Consider the following 20,252-nt stretch of genomic DNA (forward strand, 5'->3'; position numbering starts at 1 on the left):
TTGCTCTTTTGTTCTTATTTCTGTAACATATGTACATAATCATTAATATATTTAACATTGTGGGATTATTTTCATGACAGAAAATACGTTACTGAGAAATGATGTTTCAAGAATGTAGGACAGAAGTCAGCCCTGTAAGGCTAAACCCTCAGTCATAACCAGTCTGGGACTTTATGCAGAGCAGAAAGCTGGCAACAAAAATAAATGGACTGTGACCTGTGTATTTTAGGACAAGTTGGCAATAAGCCCTGTAGCACAGCTCCTTACTTCTCCAGGGCACTTAGGTGATGAATTTTTCCACATCTGAGTTTAAGTACATTTTCATTAAATGAGCTGCACTTTTAAATATATGTAAAAGTGAGCAGTAACATACATATAAGATTTTTCCCACATCAAATAGCTTATTTTTAAATTACTCCCAAATTTTCAGTGGGCTACGGATTTTGTAATAGGTATAAAAGATATAAAATTGTATTTTAGAATTAGTCAGCTGAAAATCAGTGTGAGTATCTCACATGAAGTGAGCCACAAACCCCATGATTTTTAACAGAAATGTTACCAATTCTACTATTCACCTCTTACCCAGATTGTGCTGAAATTCAGGCATAACTCTATTAAACATATTTATTTAAGAAACAAAAGGATAGATAATTCTCTTCCTACCACATCTGGGCAACAGTACAGGCAATTAGATATTTTGTAAGAGGAACACTTGAACTCTTCATTCCACATACCTGTTTCCCACTTCCCCCAGCCTAAAACCTGTCAAGACACCAGATACTGCCACTGGATATTTCTGAACACAGTTAAGTTTTCATTACTAGAGTAAAAAACAACTTAATACAGAACAGGAGGTCTCACATCTCTCTCTCTCCATCTCAAGACTTTTCCCTAAAAAAAATAAAAGATATAGGTTATAGTTTGCTTTTATGCTTGTGTGGATTAGAAATTCTACCTACACTGAGACTGGATTCTAAGGAATATTCTGCAGCCAAAAACTTGTGACCAAGTAGAGATGTAAAACGTATACTGACTCTGCTCATAAAGTTTTGCTGGAGTAATTAAAAAACCAGCTGTTTCAGACTTTCCATTGGCCTATCTACTTACCTTTGTATTTTTAATACACCCTTCACAATTCTCCCTTATTTTAGGATATTATATTATCAGCTCCAGCAATTAGCCTGTTCATACACATTTCTCTGAAATATCCTTGATTTCACTAATGCTGCTTTATATAAGAAAAACATGTTCTTTTGCATTTTTCCATATGATTTGCTCTTATTCATATGGATAGACTAGGGAAGACAAACTATGTGGAATTCTGACATTTAAATATAATCAAGATTGACCAGACAGTATTGTCATCTTTCTTCTTTATCCTTTTGGGCTATTTACTACATCCCATTGAGGTTTTCAGATTCAGACCAAGTTCCTTGAAGCAACATACTGGCTCATTTTTTCTATAGTACTTTTCACAGAAGTACTCCATCAATCAGTGGGAACTTCTAAATATTATTGTAACAATGACTTTGAAAAATTACCTCTGATAAAGACGTACTGCATCTTTAAAAGTGAATGGATGGCTTTGGATTCACCTACCTTCATATTTACATCTGCTCCATTACAGACCAAAAGCTCTAAACACAATGCTCCATGTGTTGAAGCAGCAGCAAAGTGCAAAGGTGTAAAACCCTTCTCATTCATTTGATTTACATTAGCACCGCAGTCTATGAGTTCATTCACTACAACATCTTGCCCGTTATAGCAAGCTACATGGAGAGGAGTATTTCCATAGGCATTTGGTTCGTTCATCTATCAGAGAAAAAAACCCAAGATTAGTTAGTAGACAAAAACCTGTATTACTGCAGCATTTAATTATGACAAAGAAAAATCTCATGTCATGAGACAACTTCTTCATTATGTTTTGGAACTCTTCAAAACCAGAAATTAAAACCAAGTTCTGGATGTAGTACTTTGATCAAGAAGCGTGTACCGGGGAAGAGTACGATTGCTTTACAAGTGAGCCAACGTCCTCCAATTGTCTCCACAGCAGTTTCCTGTATTCAGTATGCAACTTGACAGAACACACATATGGAAAAAATGTCAACAGTGGCAATTTGCACAGACACTACAGACTAAGCACAGGACAGACCTCTATCATTTTTCAACAGCATTTGCGGGTTTCCGTTAAAAACAGAGGTCAAAGGGACTTTTTTTTTTTTTTGGAGGGGGGCACATATAGAAGTAGAATTTGTTGTTGTGCACAACATGATACTGAATTCTGATCTACTTCTCAAGATAGAACTTTGGCAGCATTCTGCAGCCTTGTAAGACTAAAATGTGATGCACAATGTAGATTTCTTACACAGTTGCACAGTTCGTTGTTAACACACTTTCTACATGCAGGTACTGTACAGCCTTTTAATTTATTTTGCATTTCAATACTAATATGGCTTTCCTTACTGTAGTATTGAAGTTTCTCACAATTTTTAGTATTTCCCAAAACTTATGTCGTGTAAGAAAGTCAGTAACATTTATATTTTACAAATAACTGAAGCAAAAGAGTTTAATTTCCTGCAGTTCAAAAAGGTTTGTGTGGCAAAGCTAGGAACGGAATTCCTATTTCCTGAGTTCCAGTCCAATGAACTAAGAGTAAGAAATACCAAATGAACAAAAAAACCTACTAAATACAAATTTATTTCCAAATAATTGTGCAAAATCTGCAAGGCTCTTAAGTTACTTGGGGGAATGAGGTTTTATTAAAAAAAAAAAACAAAAAACATGTGAATGAAGATCTTTGGAAATACTATTTTCACTATATCATAACCTGCCCCTAAATAAACAGTGTGCTACAATACTAACAGGAGCATTTCAAACAACAACAAAAAAAATGCATCACTTTGTTTTATTGTTCCTTACATCAACTCCAAGATCTAGAAGATATTTGACTACACTGATCATCCCACTAGAGGCTGCAGCATGTAAGGGTGTATATGATTTCTTATCTTTGCACGTCACTTCAGCTCCATGGGCCACGAGTAATTTCACAACTTCAATATGACCTAAAAGAATAAAGACAAAAAGAATGAAGCTGCATTTTATATTAACCAGCAAAAGTTTACAAACTTAATAATTGTACAATTATTATAACATAAACAAGACATTATTCATTTGGACCTAATCTGGAAAATAAATGTTCTTGTTTTCTAACTGTATCATGAACTATAAAAGCAACATAAAATATTCATCTCCAGAAGAGACTATTTCCATATACCCCCTCCAATAACCATAGTATTTATATTGCAAAAATAATCTTGTATATTAAAAAAATAATCTTGTCTTCTGTTTACACAGAAGGATTTTTTGGGAAGATATGAGAACTAGAGAGGTGAAATAGCTTTGTAATTATTAAACATTTACTGCAAATTTCTGTTAACAACTTGAGAGAGAATGTGACTGTCAGTCTTCCACCTTCACCTCAACTGCAAAAACGCCCGTTAAGGTTTTTAAGGCCTTCAGTGTAAATTCTGAAAAAAATTACACAAACATGAAAAGAAGAAAATATTCTATTTTTAAACAAAAATATACCTCCCCCCAAATCCAACTTCCTTTACTTGCAAAGCCTTTAAAATGTTGACCCAAATCATACAGGATTTAGCAAAGCTCTATTTTAAAAACTGACTCAGGCCTCTGAGGAACCTTTTGAAAGCATCAACTATTGGGATCAGGGGGAAGAGATGACCTGGGGGAAGTTCCAGGTAAGAGGGTGGAAAAGGGAAGGGAGGGTGAGGAACCCACCCTGAAGTAGTGGGCAGTCGCTCTCACCGCCAGCTTTGTGGCTGGGCCAGGGGCCCCAACACCACACTGCTGCTGCAAAGGGCAACCAGCTTTCCCCTTCACCGTGCCCGCACGCTCCCCCACTAGCTTGCATGCAGTTTTGACACTGCACGCTAAGAGAAGAGCTATGAAAATGGGGTAACCAAAAAAATCTGTCATTCTTACTCAGTTGTTAATTTAACCGCCAAACAAGTCAATCACTGAAAACACACGGATAATCATGACAAAGTCTGCAGACTAAAGGAGCGCACTTGAGTTAAATAGACCACGATACATTTAGTGCTCTACCTTTGTAACTGACCCGTTCAGACAGATGTGGGATTCTTTGTTTTACCTTTCAAGTGACACCCTTACCTTAGTTAAAAAAGTGGTGAGGGGCACACTGAATACTTATGCTCATCCAGTCAGACATGTAAGTAAAAAGTATCAAATCCAGCCTTCAGTTCAAGTGGTTCATAAAAAGTGAGGGTCTTTGCTTTTCCAATGACTAAGAGAATTTGCAAAAGTTTGAATAGGAAGTGTCTACCCAAAGAAATACAGACAAAGCTATTTTGATAAACATTCAGTCACCGTGATACCTGTTCTATGCTCATGCCCAACAACATACAAAACGACATTTCACCTAGCTATACTGATCTGAAACATAGAGTTTACCAGTGCAATGTGAAGTGCAGCAATATTTCACTTCTGAATTACTTCAGTATTGTAGGAAAGAAGAGAAAGAGAAATGTAAACATGATACTCATCTTCTGACCAAATATAACGGGCACAAGAACGAAAACAAGCCCTATATGAAACAGAAGTACAGAAGATACTGAAAGTGAGACACTGAACAGAACAGTGGCAGAAAAACTTTAAAGAGAAGAAAAAAACCAAAAAATCCCTGACCTGCATTGAAAACGCAAGCAGCAATCAGTGGAAGACACCCAAACAGAAGAACAAGGTACTTGAAGTGGGAAGCGCTGAGGAGACATCCCGATACACTAATGAGGGCGATGCTAGCACGCAAGAATGAAAGTCCATTTTAGTTGCAGCATTGTAGCTGGACTGCAATGGAGCCGGGTGAAACGCAGGAAGGAAGGGAAACAATGGATATAACCCTAGAAAGTTATTTATAGTAGAGTGACGAAAAGCGTAACTTCTCTTTTATTCTAGGGTCAGTTTTATATGGTGGAAAAGCTTTCAGGCTTTCTTCAAACAACTGGAGCAGTGTAAAATGGCTCTAAATTGTGAGAGAGAATGTCACAGGTTTTTTTCCTTGTTTGAAGACTTTCAAAAGCTTTTTCTACTCTATTGTCTACAAGGATATTTACGTTGATTGACATCAGATAAATTACATTTTTCCCCACCCAAACGCTGTTCATTAACAGAGTTTCCTGTTAATAGCCTATGAAATAGCACTGACTAAAACTGGAATAAATGTAGCTTATCTGAAAAACAGAAGACTTTTCTCTCATCTAGGTGAACGACAAGCCAGAAAACATCTCTGTCCTCTCACTGACGCTTGTCAGATCTCTGCCATCTCATGCACAAGTTTCATTCAACCAAATTTTGCAAATAATCACCTTGAGTAAGGTGGTTGGACAGCCTGTCAGAGACACTGCTTTGCAAATGTAAGTAGATTACAAAATACCAATACAAAATATTGCAAAGAATGTTGGATCAATAATGAAGATTGTTCTTTAACATCTCGGTTTCAAGTACTGGTATCAGTACTTGAAGTGCAATATCATACAGCTTCAAATTGTAAGTTAGAGTATTAACGCTGTGACAATCACTTCATAATTCACTAGCGCATTCAAGTCTTTTCCTCTGAAGACAGCTCAACAGGGTCTTGTTGTTCTTTTTAGCACTTCACATATGGAATTCACCGCTTTATTTTACATTGCTATCAGATTATTTCAGACCTGTATTGTCAGGGACATAAGACTAATGTGAAATTGGCCTGAAACAGAGTTGTGCAAAGACAGCAGTTAATAATTCCACTTCTGTGTGAATCCAGGTGCTTGTGAGAAGATCACTTTTACAACCGTTGAGATCTTACAAATGAGCCCAATTTTGTAAATGTGTGGTTTTGCATTTGTAAAGACCAGAATTCTCAGTCCTTGGACCAAAGCACATTTCATACAACAAACAATTCATTATCAACCCCCAAAACTCAGGGTAAGGTTTTTGGCGACTGTATTTAAATAGGTACTGCCCCACATGGTACTGCTCTTTTGTTTTGCTCAGTATATAAGTTTAAAATTGTATTTCTGCTTTTAAGTTACTGCTTCCATTTGCCCTTTCCTGGCAAGACTGGAAAACATTGCTTGGATAAATTAACAACTCCAAAGCAGTTATATAAGATACTCAATGCCACAGAACCACAGATGAGAAATGTTTAGTTAGCAACCTTAAGTCTGTTTTTAAGAACCACCTCCCATGCATACACATTGCACAGCATTATGCCTATTTGTAAGTAATTCTCTCATTCATAATGATGAACATTAATACCAAACTGCATATTGAGGGGCATTTTGCCTAAGATCAGACCTCCAAGGCAGAGTTATCCTAGACTTAGAGAAGTCAACATAATGAGTCCATGTAATTTCCTAATTTCCTTGTTTATTTTTTTGGTTTGATATCAGATACAGTAAAATTAGTTTGTTTTACTCAGGGAAGGGGCAGTATAGATACCATTCTCCTTGTACATTAAATACAAGGTGCTCCTTTATAAACCCTATATATAAAGGTTTTCACCGAGACAGTCATCCCAAGTAGTATTTTCCTCTTGTAACTGGAACAAAAACATTCACATCTTTAGATCACCTCTGAAAAAAAAAAGCTGCCATAAATAATAGAACCATGTTCTCTTCCTGACTGTTCTTCTCCCTAAGTTTTGTAAGATGGCATCTCAGCATATAGATATGTATTTTCTGGAGAATTTAAAATTTAGAAAAATGCAGATCATCAAAACTAACAGGAACAAAAAATTACATATAATGAAGTCTTATTTCCCCATTTTGTCTTCGAAGAAATTCCCAGGCATGCAGATTCATACGATACTGATGCTATTGCTTTTATTCTTGTCCCTTGGTTGGATAAAATTATGAAGCAATAAGCTAAAATACTGAGTAACAATCAAGACCATGGAATCATCTCAACTGGCTTCTTCCTGAAATTGAAACTGAAACTTAATTGTTCACTGCTCATATACAACACACATTGCACGTGTTCAAGGGCATTTTTAGACATTTTCTGGAAGTTAAAAGAGGCATTATGTTTTTTGGCTTCTGAACAGGTACAACATACTTTGCAATGACAAATACAATCTGCAGTTGCTTGTGAATTACTTAGAAACAAAGAGATTAGCCAAAGCTAAAAAGTCTTTGTCAGTGTCAGCCTAGAACTCTTAATCTGCATTTTCTATGATTCACCTTCCAAAGGTTTATATAGCTCATATTTTAAATGAAGCTTGAGATACAAAGCTCTGCTATTTATTATAGCTATGCTGAAGAAAACAATTCCTACCACTTAATAAAATGAAAGTCTGATAAAAGACAGCAAAGTACATTACTCTGACAGTACTGCCAGTGCATTGATCAATACCATGAGAACAATAATTATCCACTCCTGGAATAAGAATGGCAAGGCAAGAATTTGGAGTTTTAGAGATGAAATATTCTTCTTTTAAAATACAATGCCCAAGGTTGGTGTAACAATCCTCTGTTTCAGGTGCCCCTTGTATTAATTTCTATTTAGCATTATTGCAAAAGTTTTCACCTGTGATTAGACTCTTGCTGATTGAGGAACATAGTTCCTTCTTTTTAAAGAACAAAATTTCTTACCTTACTTTTCTTTTTTCCAACAAATTGATTTTTCCCACCACAAAAACACATTTACAAGGCAATTGGAAGTATACTATTAATAGTTTTCTGGCAGACACACAGATAACCTCAATGCTTACAATGTAAATATTTTTCCTAGAAATATATAAAACCACTGAACATCAGGAGAACTTTTTTTTTTACTACCACAATAGTAATCAACTGAAATATGTACATACCCGTATATGCTGCCCAATGTATAGCTCGTCTGTCTTTCTTGTCAAATGCATTAATATTGGCCCCTCTAGACAACAGCAAGCTGACCATCTGAGATAAACAGAAAAGAAATCCTCTATTCATAATGGAAAACTCTGCTTAAAGTTAGACAAAGAATAAAAGCTAGCCTATTGCCAATTTGTCTCCAATTACCTATACACAATTACAATGGGAATTTCCCAGCAGTCATTTTTCAGGGCTTGAAAACTAGTGAGTTAGAGCTTATGTCACGTTTCAGTGACAACACATTCCATATGTTCACTGTCTACTGAACAAAAAAATACCTTCTTTTTTCCATTTTAAATTTATCTATTACTAGTTTAACTCCACTTAACTCAGGCAGATTTGCTTATGTCTTAAGAAAGGTGAACACTGTATTAACCTTCCAACTAAATGATGTAACATGTATTTTCCGCAACCATTCTGTACACAGATGCCTAAAAAAGACAAATTCAAATACAAAATAGGCGTTGGGGTTTTTTTGAGGTGATGAGGGAAACATGATTTTAAACTGAGAAACTAAACATCAGAAATGAGAGGGACAGAACAACAAGTAGGAAACAAGCTAAGAAAAATAACTCTTACCTCAACATGTCCACTGAAGGCCGCATGATGCAATGCAGTTCTGCCTGCTCGATCAGACACATTTACGTTGCTTAGGAGAGGTACCAAAGCTTCAGCGCATTTCACAGCTTTGTTTGCAGCTGCTATATGTAGGGGTGTCTGCCAGTTTTTATCACGAGCATTGACATCCGCTGAATGCTTTAACAACACCTGAACAGCATCCTGAAAGCATTTACAAAAAAATCAAGCCACTTAGTAAAGATTTGAAATGCCAGCCTTAAATCCCAGTTCAGTATAATGGAATAGAACTATTTACAATTTGTTCTTTTGTAAACATCACCTTATGCTTTGGGATTTGTACTTTATCATAAATCCAGATTTGGGGATGTTCTCAAGAACATGAGCAATATACTCCCTACAGGATTCAACCGAATCAACCGAATCAACCATTTCCAGGTCTTTTGTCCAGTTCCTTAAGCCGTCTGGCAAATTGTTTTGTCATCACAACTAATTTCCAAAGCTCCTTAAGATTTCTTCCATTGCTAAGGATTAGTGAAGTGTTATGAACTTATAACGCATTTTCATCAATTTGCCAAGCAAAATTTTTGAACTGTGGTCACAAAAAGTTTCAACATATACTGTTGCAAAACTCCTGAAAAGTGTTTCAAAATGTTACACTGAATTCCATCTCACAAAAAGGTTATTCATTTCCTTTTGTTAAAAGTACAGGCTGTGAAAATTTGTCAAGTAAGACTATAATTCTTACAGCAAGATAAACAAATCCTATTAAAATATGTGCACACAATTGGAATGCATAAAAAAAAAAAAATCTGTTGGTGATATTGACATGACAACAAATACTGCATTTTACATCAACTCTGTGACCTTCCTACAATTCACTAATTGCTTTCAGTGACTTCCAACTCAAACACTGAGCACACAAATACATGGTTGGCACTTTGAACTTAAAACACATTACCACAAGTAGTGGTGATTTCCACACTGGAAATTTCGAATTACACTGGGGTACAATAGCTAGGTATTATTCTCAGCCATGAGCAGAATGCTAAGTTACACTTGATTCTATTTATTACAATAAAATTATATTTAAAATGCTCAAATTTCTTCTATTGTCAATAAAAAATAAAATAGGAACAAACATAAAAGAAAATACTGCATCAGAGGCTTGTAATTTGAGAAACGGAATAGCTTCTATTCTCTAAGAAACAAGCAGATTTAGTACTTTAAAAATCTAATCAATATTTTGAACTTTTGTCTTTTTTGAACAAAATACTAAGAAAAACCATAATCAGAACAAGGAAATTTTAGAATAGCTATCACCCTTTTTGTAGAAGGAAGCACTGTAGTACTAGCATAAAAATAATTTCTTGTATTTTTCTGCACATAGGCATAAGTGAATTTCAAGAATTAGTGAATCTGCTTAGGGGTTTTTTGTTGTGTGTGGGTTTTGGTTTTTTGTTTTTTGGGTTTGTTTTTTTTTTTTTTTTTTTTTTGCTGCGAAGTACACCAGGCACACAAACATAAAGGTCTGGAGCCTGGCAGTCTTGACATGAAGTTGCTTGAACTTGCGCAGTTGGCAGCTAAATCTATAATTCCAGCTATTTTGCATGTTTCAATGTCCTTGTTTAATTGCAGCTGTCCTTGCTTCCAGAGTAAGTCCAGATGTTTTACTGAAATCATTAGCAAGAGGTTTCTTTTCGTTACAGCTTTTTTCATCTAATGCCTAAAAAAAACCGTGTAAGCCTGTCAGCTGGAAAACAGTGCCTACATGTACCAACCACCTCTCCATTTACGTACGTGGGCTCCTATGACTTACCATGTTTATAAATAGAAAATTCTGACAGGCACCTATCATTGCTTTTATGGTAGACTGATTGGTTTACATGTTTCATTTGACTTTGGTTAGTATTTTGTTTAAAATATTCCACATTTCAAAAAATTACCATGGTTGCATTTCTTGAGGTTATCACTTAGGTCCAGTTTGTGTGCAGCACTCCTCTCTACAAGCATTACTGATACAGGGAGCTTTTATTGTCCCTGAGCTCTGAAGAATACAGTATTTGGTGCTTCGGTCAGCTCCCAAAGGAGCAACCTAAAAATACCTCAAGAAGAACAAATAGCTTTTGGGAGTAAGGTGCCCTTGGAGATTCATTTTGAAACACTGTTTTGAATAACACAATCTCCACACAACTTAGCTATTAATGCTAGTGACAAAATAATGCAATTTATCCAGGGAATTCAAAAGCAAAAACTGAAACAAGGCTTGTTTAGACAGTTCTTGGATCAAATACTTGAAACTCAATGCTTGCCAAAACCAAAATATTAAATTCCATCTTCTCAAACAAAAATTTACGCAGAATCTTTAAAAACCCTTTGTTTTTGAGACATACTGAAATGAGCATTGATTTGACTCAGGATCTCAAAGGAGACAGTTTTGCATAAGCTCTTCCACACAACAAGCTCAGCATTTCTCTGTTTGTTTTGATCTTCTACAGACATTTAAAATTTTTATTAGGACATCAACAATAGAGGAACAATATAACAAATTCATTTTTTACATTACTATATTCTCACAATTGTATCACTGGTAGACTTCAAAAAACTTTCTACATATTTCATTTATAACTTTTAAAGTGATTTTCAATACTATCATTACTCATTAATTGCTTTTTTAAAAAAAGATGTTTGCAGGCCTTATAGAACCATTTACTTCTTCAATGCCTGAACAGACGAGCATGTAAAAAATGGAGAAATGCAAAGATTATGCTGTAAAAGCTGTACTACATCTTATTTCATCTCTACTTCCCTCATGCTGAACCGTTCTCGTTACCTTAAGAGAAGTAACCTGGACTTGAGAATACTGCATGCAGAATCCTCTCTGCCAGGGTAATGGCATTTGAGCAGAGAGCAAACCTGAGAACTGGAAGTTTATCATTTTCCCCTTTCTTCCTACTCAGGCATATGATATATATACTCTCCACACGTTAAACTGTTGCAAGTGTTCTGCAATTCCAAATATCTGGAGTAGTTTCACTTTATAAAAACTGAACAAAGAACAGACGGTAATTTGAGATGTCTTAGTTTAACACAAAGCAGTCAAAAAAAAAAAAAGCATACCTCACTACAAGATGCCACAGCTCTGTGTAAAGGAGTCAACCATTTGCTGTCTTTGGCATTAACTCTAGCTCCTGCAAAAAAAAAAAAAAGAAAACCAGAAATTTACAATATATTTGCAGAAAGACTTAAATATTTTCCAGTACAGATAGAACTATTGGAAGATACTTATTCTAGGCTCATTAACACAGCATGATGCCAAAAATGGAACAAGAGTCTTTCTCCAGCTGAAGCCCACGCTTTGAGAAAATTCTTTTAACACTGCACCCATAATACTCTTCCCTCAAAGTGTACTCATCTTTTTACACTAGGTAGTCCTCTATAACCTTCTGTATTTCCAAAGGTACATAAAAGACTGTTGGGTACGAAAGACTGACTCCTTGCCTTCATTCAGTAATAAAAATCTCATACTTTCCCACTACAGTTGAAATTCTCCATTAAAATAGAGAAAAAGGCTACATTTATTCCCCATGCCTCCAGTTTCCTTGTGGTTGGTGAGTCTGACACCTAGGTATAGAGAATGATGCTTCTTCTACTGGGAATGAATCTTCTCTACTCCACCAGGTCTCCTAGCCCACTTTAGGACCTCCTGGACCTCCCTTCATGATCTAGACTGTAACAACCACACCCCTCTGCTTCTAAAAGCATACCCGAGAAACAGTTGTCACCGCCCCCAGGAAAAAAGGTTGCACAAACATCTGTCAGGGACACAAGCCTGGGTTTGGATTTTAATTCTTTTCTTAATAATAAAAGGAAAGAAGGATTTGAAGATTTTTCTCTTGAAGGAAGCAACTGAACTACTTTCTAACTTCCAGTGAACTTCAACAAACAAGAAAACTTAATGATCAAGCTTAATGATTTAATTTCTTACTGTTATATATACACACACACATACTTACATGTATATATGTGTGTAGATATACAGATTTTTTATACCTTGAGTGGATATTTATCCATCTTTATTTGAAAACTGCTGAGATTTTACAGAGATGTGATAGCTTAGACAAAATGTTACGTTTTTGAAAAAATAGTTTGGAAATACTGTTGGAAAGAGTTCATAAAGCAATATATGATATCACACAGTATTAACGCTACGTGGTCAGAGCTTATTAACTTCTCAGGCTAAACATAGCATTGTTATGTCAGAACCAACTTTAATTTTTTTCTATGCAAAGAATAGAAAAGGATGGAAGGCCAGTAAGACACAAAATGTCAAACAGGCTGCTGGTCAGGATACCCAGCTAAGAGACATCCAAGTCTCCCAGACCTGCACCAGCAAAGAAGTCTCTCCTAGTCTAGCTGGACAACCTGACCAAGAAACTTAGCAGTCTGTACAAAATTGTGGTTTCATATACTAAGCAAACCAAAGATTTGAAATTAATTCTCTGAGTTAATTAGTTTCTAGTCAATCCATCCCCTTCAGGCTTAAGAACACAACATGGAAGCTGATGCTGGATCCAAACTCCCACTTTGACCCTAGGTCTTCCAAGTGCCAGACAGAGCCTGAGGTCTAATTGCTGGCTACAATTTCAGGGATTTCCCTCTTTTCCTATCCAAATTTCAGAAGCTTTGGCTGTCATCCTCTTTTCCAAGTTCAAAAGTTTTTGTAAAATAAGTTTGAAGGAATGGGAAGAAAGTCCAAGTCCATTTGAAGAAAACCCCCACAATCTAACAAAAGTTTAAGAGACTTAATCTTACCATAAATTATGTGCTTTTGTCAACTATCATAAGGACTTAGTGTACTGCACCATATCACGTACCATAACATGATGTACTGTATCAAATTCTGCATAGAACTTGAGCAAAAAAAGAATTTGAGGATTTTAAACATCACCAGAAATGTCTTAGGATTTTTGGTAATCCTTCCCAAAAGACAATAACCCGAATGATCAGTAAGTGAGAATAGAATCAATATATTTAAAACGTATCTGTATCTCTTGATTGTCTTCCAGATTGTTGTTAGCCACACCTTGTTTTTAGCAGACGAGACAAAAATAAGAGCCAAAATGGTACTCCAAGCTCCACCTGACTTCACATCTACAGCCAACAACCAAGGAACGAGGACTTTCAAAGTCTAACTGATTTCTATTTCTAATTTTAGTATACAAATGTCTTTGAAGTGTTTTAAAGGAATTAAGGGAGTTACTAGGTCACTAATCACTATGCTGATTTTCCTCAGGTGATGAAGCCTGAGATAGGAGAAGCACATGCCCAGCAAAAAGGGAAAAATGCACATTTCCACTCCAAGAAGGCGGCAGTTACCTAAGCTCTAGTGAAAACGTGCTTAGGGTCCAAGCCATGTTTACGGGTTCAGCTAAGTCATTCACTGACATTTCTGGAACACACAGCCTAAAAATCTCATCAGAAGAGAACAGGAATAAATACAAAAAGATAGTGTACAAAAGGTTTTCCCAGTGGTAAGTTAATCAAACTTGCTAGGACTAAAGGAAAAAAATACCTGAAAGTGTTTGTTGTTCCTGGTAAGAAAGAAAATCAGCATTAGCTGAAGAAATGCCTAAGGAAATCTGAAGTGATACCTAAAAGTAACATGGTCCTCTCAAAAGAACAAAACCAACACAACAGTATCTGCCCCACCCGCCCCCGTAAGTGATCCTCCACCCAAAGCAGCAAGAAAGCCTAGGTCTAGGACATGCCATAGTTAAATTAGTGTAATATGTAGACACTAAATTAACTTTTCAAATGCACAAAAAATTTGTAGATTCTCTGACAAAGGGAAAAACAAAGTTGACTTTTGACAAAACATTTAAATCTCTGATGGACTTAAGAGAGAACCATCAAGCTTGTTTTTTCCCCCCACAACAAACAATTCTTCAAGGAGTTCCAAAATTAAAAGACAAAGTTTTTGAAGTAATAATCAGAATAAGTGTACTACCAAAAAATGCGTATGCACTATTAATGTGCGAATTGGGAGATCTATAGCTCTAGACATGTTAAACAAAATAATATTTTAAATTAACATAGAGATACTTCCCCCTTAAATTTCTCCAAGAAGACATGCTGCCAAGAAGGATTTAAATTTCACAAAATAGCTTCTCCAAACAGCCTTGTATCTGAGGGCATAATCCCCCTCTAGGCTGTTCTTTACTCCCTAGCACATGATTTGGGGAAAATGTTACCGTTCCTCCCTCCCCCTTCAGATGCTCTCCATGAGACATAAAGCTTCCTCAAACCTGTCATACTCCTACCATGCAACAGTGAGGAAGGTTACAGTCTTCACCCTCGTGGGTAAAGCTCTACTCCAGATCGTTGCAAATAAATATTAGAAAATATATTACACCTTTACTGAGTATCTTTTGCTTAAAAATGATTTGCTTCACCGTTTGCTTAAAGACAGTTTGCATGCATGTGTGTATATAATTCACTGTACAACACTGCCAATCCTACATTGTCTCTGTGAAGCTCAACCTGCTGACGTGTTAAGGGCATTTCTCACATTTCAAATGCCTTCAAATGCCAGTTATGCAGAAGTTTGCTCTTTCAAAACACGGTGCAGCGTACCTCAATCCCCAATTTATAAAAACAAAAAAACCAAACCAAAAAAAACCCCACCTTACTGGATCTTCCAGACTTCAGGGGCCTGGTCTTAAAATGTTTATTAAAACTCCTTAAGTATTTTATTTGTTTAATATAAAATTTCTTATATTTCAATTCTTTTAATGCCATAGAGCTTGCAGGAAAAGGATGTGGGGGCTTGCCAGAGATATCAAATACAATACTGCAACACAAATACCCATCATTATTGCTTGAACTTAAGAACTGATTATGTAAACGTCACTCCCCTAAAACTGCACCTTCCAAACCAACCAACTTATTCTTCCATGTTAGTGCACTAAACCGAAGTATTAAACAAGATCTTCCTTTTCATCACCAACTTTGCTAGTACAGCCTAGTAAGTTTACACATCTAGGCAAATACAACAGCAGGATTTTTGCTCTGCAAAAAGGGGTGGGGGGGAAAGGGAGAGAAGTATTACGTATTTTTCTTCCCTCCTCCTTGAATCTTATATTTTGTTTTGCAAAGTTGCATTCACAAGACTGACAATTAGAAAGACATGTTTTATTTAGTAAATCTAGTACAGAAGCTAGTGAAAAACTCAGTGATACTTAATTTTAACAAATACATGTTCCAAGAGACATATTTTCCAACTTGATACATGCACTGATTTACAGAACAACCCTGGAAGCTTTAATTGTATCAGTTCGTAACTGGCAATTGCACATTTAAATGTGCTATTAGCCACCAATACCTGTATGTATGTTTCTGCAATCCAGTTGCTATTTCATTGGTGTCAATATCCTTACATTTGAATAAGAGCTAGTATCTCAACCATCTCTTACAGAGATAGGCAATGACTGACTGGGCAGGAAATGCTGCAAGGAACAGCCACACACCTCCTCCTTCATCCATAAAGTGCCATATAACCATATACAGCCGCGTCTCAGCACATCACCTCTGGGTTCCTCTCCTAAGAACTTTTGCTGTGACTCCCTTCCCAAGCTACTCTGCACGAGAACTCTTCCTATTTGTAAATGTCCTCGGAAGACTAATGAATGCAGTGGCTACATTAATTATGCGTCACTAGTTGGAAATAGATTCAGAAAAGCAATACAACAGTACTGACAAGACATTTTCGTCTTTGCTCACAGTACTGACTTAAGTACTGAATTGCCTTCCCTGTTCTGTTCATAGTCTGTATTTTTAGACTGTCAAGGATGGTATTTTCCTTTGTTATTGTACAAGATGTGCTAGCAATTGAACAGTATCATAATATAAGCAAATAAAGCAAGTGTTTTCATTCATGTATGCAATGCAGACACTTGATGTTCAGTATTTGAAGCTCTGAAATGTTTATTTAGGAGTAAAAGATGTAAGTAAGATCTTTAAATTGCATTTAAAAAAGCTAACAAACTTTGTCTTAACAACTAGTATATGAAATAATTTTAGGAATGATCTTTGCAGAAATTAGGAAGATCCCAGGTATAATTCACTGAGAATAGCCAGCAGTCCTACTGTAATTAGATTCTATTTAATTATTTTCCTAAGGGCTAGTATTAGCTTCAGAAGTTTTTCCTTTTTAAATGATCCACCTTTTATCTAGAGAAGATGACCATGGAAGTACTTAAAGTGGCAAGCAGAAATTCTTGGACTACACTGGGGAATGAACAGATGGAGAAGAAAACTTTTCCTTAGATAGAAAAATATGTGCACATGCAGGAGGAGATACAGAAAAAGTCTGTAAAGTAAAAGAAGATTTGAGATATGAATTGGAGCAATCAGTAATAGAAATCTAGGGATATTTCCTACTGAAAACTTGGATACTTGGAAAATTATTGCTGCAAAAATAATGAGTAAGACGTTATGAGAGAAAGCTTCTTCCTATTCACAAGCTAAATGCAGAGTAGAAGATCTACAGAACAGTGAAAAAAAATCTGAGGGGGACAGGACTGGAGTATCTTTTGACCAGCCACAATGATGCTTCAACAACAGTTTTTATTTTTATTGTTTAAAAACAAAACAAAACAAAAACACCACCAAAAAAAAAACGGAGATACACTGGCCACAAAAGGGAGGAAAACCACAATCAAGTCAAAGCCATCCTCCAGAACTTTGCTGCCTTGTCAATATAAGAAGTCCATTTCCTTTCAGAACGTCATAGTTCCTGCCGCATCTCAGCCACCACCTCCTCGAGCTTCAGAGAGCAATACGAGGTTCTCAGACTCCTCAAGCTACTGAATGCTTCTACCTTTTCATAAGTCATTTTCTCTCTCAAAGAGCATCAGAGCCACTTCTTCAGAAAGCTACAGTTTCTTCACAGCAACTGACTGTTACTGCTGCCAGAGGGAAGTTAAGACAGCTCAGAAAAGAAAACAGCGGCCAACGTCATTGTCAAAAGAAGAGGAAGCGGCCGAAAGATACAGCCAGTGTAAAAGAAGCCCCTGTGAAACGCCTTTGGTGTGTGGGTACATCTGCAATCCAAACAAAGGGAGCTTCATGCAGCTGATATTTTTGCAGCAATAGCCTTCCAACAGCTGAGCTGTGTGACTGTCATTGCATGGACTCTTAATACTTGTATAGCTTCAGAATTAGATGAAAGAAATGCAGGTAGCGTGGAGTAACATTTGTGGGTCTTTACTGTCCTCCAAAGTCTGTTATTACTGTAACGATAGTTTTCCAGTGTCAGCACGATTCTTACATTTTCCAGCTGACACAGAGGAAAGCACAACAAAAACGCGTGGGCTGCCAAACCTTAATGAGATTGAGTTTGACCACACAGTCATGTCTGCTGAGCTCCATGAGTGAAAATTTTGGGTTAAACAAACAGAAATGTGTTGTGTTAGTATTTAAGTATCAATGCAATATAGTAACTAAATCTATTCAAAAGAAAACAACAGATAATCCAGAGTTTGTTTTCATGAATTACACTGATTCCAGTGAAAGCAATAATAGTCTGCATAGTATTTTAAAGAAAACACATGAAAGAAGTTACTAATCAAAAGAACACCTTCTGGGATAGCACTAATCTGTCCTGCTCCTCACGTCACTTGCCTGCAGAATAGACTCTGATGGCATTAAAAAAAGCACAGGACAAACAGAAAGAATGATTTTTTATAAAGCAAGAAGCCTCCCCACAACAGTTCACATGCAGGACTTAACTGAAAGAAGGATTTGATTTTTTTAATCAGGACTTCTTAGAAAGAATAAGAACTTAGACGTTCAGTTAATTAAGCCTCAATTATTTTACTTTTCTACTTCTCGGTAGTTTGCCATCAAGTATTTACACAATTAAAATCAGTGCAATTATGCAAAGTAGACAGATGTATTTGTGCACCAGGATGCAGAGTTGTACATACATCATAAAAATACAACTGTGATGGGTGTTACGACTCTTCACAGAGTAAAACAAAAAAGAAAATGCTTCTAAAATTATGATTCTCAAGTAACTAAAATATAAACTTTTGTTCCATCATTCTGTATACTATAAACAACCACCATAATGCCTCTTTCTTATTTACTGTTCACCTCCTTACCTAACAAATTTAGGAATGCTAATTGCTTATCTAGCTACAATCTAACAGGGAGAGATGATTTGAATATTTAGACTTCCACAGACCATAGTGGTATGATGATTTGCTGACAAGACGTTCACATCCTCAGGGGACAAGCTTATTAGTGTTCAGTGAAGCACTGTCTCAAGATAAAAAAACAAAAGGCAATCTAAATGTCCAGCCCCAAACTGGAGTCACTGAAGCAATTTTCTTTGCTGTTCAGAGTCTGTATCCAAACCATCACCTTCAGGCCCCTGTCCAAGTGAAAGACTACAGTAGAAGAGGTCACAGAGCAACCTTGACGTTTGGTGAGAAAATATCTAAAGAATTCAAAAACTAAGTAAGTATGCTTGTAAGACTGAAAACTTACTCCACAAAAGTCTGCAAGTAGGCTGAATCAGTTACACCTTCAGAATGTGCAATATGGGTTGCTTAGGTCTGTAGCAAAGTAATATAAAGATACTGTAACAGCAATGTATGATCCAAAATACATACTTGAAAGCAATGTGGATCGCCTGGAGGGGGATGCAAAAGACATTCCAATCAAATTTAAAAAAAAAAAAAACAAACAAAAACCAACAACTATGTCTAGGTAACATATGATACGCACTTTAACTAAGAATAGAGAATAATGAGAAAGAATCAAGTAATCACTGAGTAATGGAAAGATTAATATTGACTTTAGTAATTTTGAGGTCCAGTTTGAAGAAAGAATAAAAAAGTCAATGCAAACAGTCTTTGTAGGAATAGCTTGCACAGCAGGAAAACTGTAAAGTGGTTCCTAATAACATTCCAGTAAAACTACATTAGAGGACATTACAAGTAGCAAAGCCAAGCTCTCACAAGGCAAGAAATGCTAGGATGAAAGTAGCCTACACTACTTAATTCAATCCCTTGTGCAAATATATTACAACAGGTCAATTAAAGCCACATACAGAATTTTTACATGCAAATTTACTGCACAGAGGAGACTGTTTTTCAGAAATGCTGTTTATTCAACAAACTATTTTCTCATTGCTCAAAAAGAGGTCTTGCAACACGGCAAGCATCCTTCAAACCTTGCTGTGGTAACAGACGTTCTTTATTCGCTCCCTAATGCTCATCTATTATGACAAAATGTAACATTATGCATCTGTCTCAAAGGACATATTTGATTTCCAGCTGAAGCACAATAGATGAATTTTCCATATCTTTATGAAATGAAGAGGATAAATACACTTAACCTCTGTTCCCCATCTTCCAATTAGAAGAGTTAAAAGAAAAATCTTGGCTTCTGCGTTTTGAGACACCTAGACCTGATTTCGCAGAGAAGTAGCTGGTGCAGCACTTCAGATACAGCTGTGAGTGCTCACACTTCACAAACCACAAAGATTTCAAATCCAGCATTCGGAAATGAGGAAGACTAAACTGATGACTACTTTTTAAAGAGTCTGGTTTAAGCTGCTTGCCTAAAACCCACAGCTTGCAAGCAGGTAATATACAGATTAGTGCCCAAGTATAGTACAGATTTTCAAACTGAACAGCCTTAACACGCAGACATCATTTTCTCACCCTGCAGTGAATG

At 36.3% G+C, this 20,252-nt stretch overlaps 1 protein-coding gene across 1 annotated transcript in view; it reads right to left on the reverse strand.

The window, feature by feature from the left end:
- Positions 1 to 1,599: 1,599 nt before the first annotated feature.
- Positions 1,600 to 20,252, reverse strand: part of LOC104077778 (serine/threonine-protein phosphatase 6 regulatory ankyrin repeat subunit A-like) — a gene marked incomplete at its 3' end in the record, with an annotated part of 44,429 nt that continues 25,776 nt past the window's right edge. The window contains exons 4-8 of the mRNA XM_009579142.1: positions 11,625 to 11,695; positions 8,508 to 8,708; positions 7,886 to 7,973; positions 2,920 to 3,062; positions 1,600 to 1,812 (exon numbers count right to left, since the gene is read on the reverse strand). Of these exons, the coding sequence (XP_009577437.1) occupies positions 1,600 to 1,812; positions 2,920 to 3,062; positions 7,886 to 7,973; positions 8,508 to 8,708; positions 11,625 to 11,695 (716 nt within the window). The remainder of the gene's footprint in view (positions 1,813 to 2,919; positions 3,063 to 7,885; positions 7,974 to 8,507; positions 8,709 to 11,624; positions 11,696 to 20,252) is intronic.

This window comes from Fulmarus glacialis, unplaced genomic scaffold (assembly GCF_000690835.1).
Source record: "Fulmarus glacialis isolate BGI_N327 unplaced genomic scaffold, ASM69083v1 scaffold3456, whole genome shotgun sequence".
NCBI classification, from domain to species: Eukaryota; Metazoa; Chordata; class Aves; order Procellariiformes; family Procellariidae; genus Fulmarus; species Fulmarus glacialis.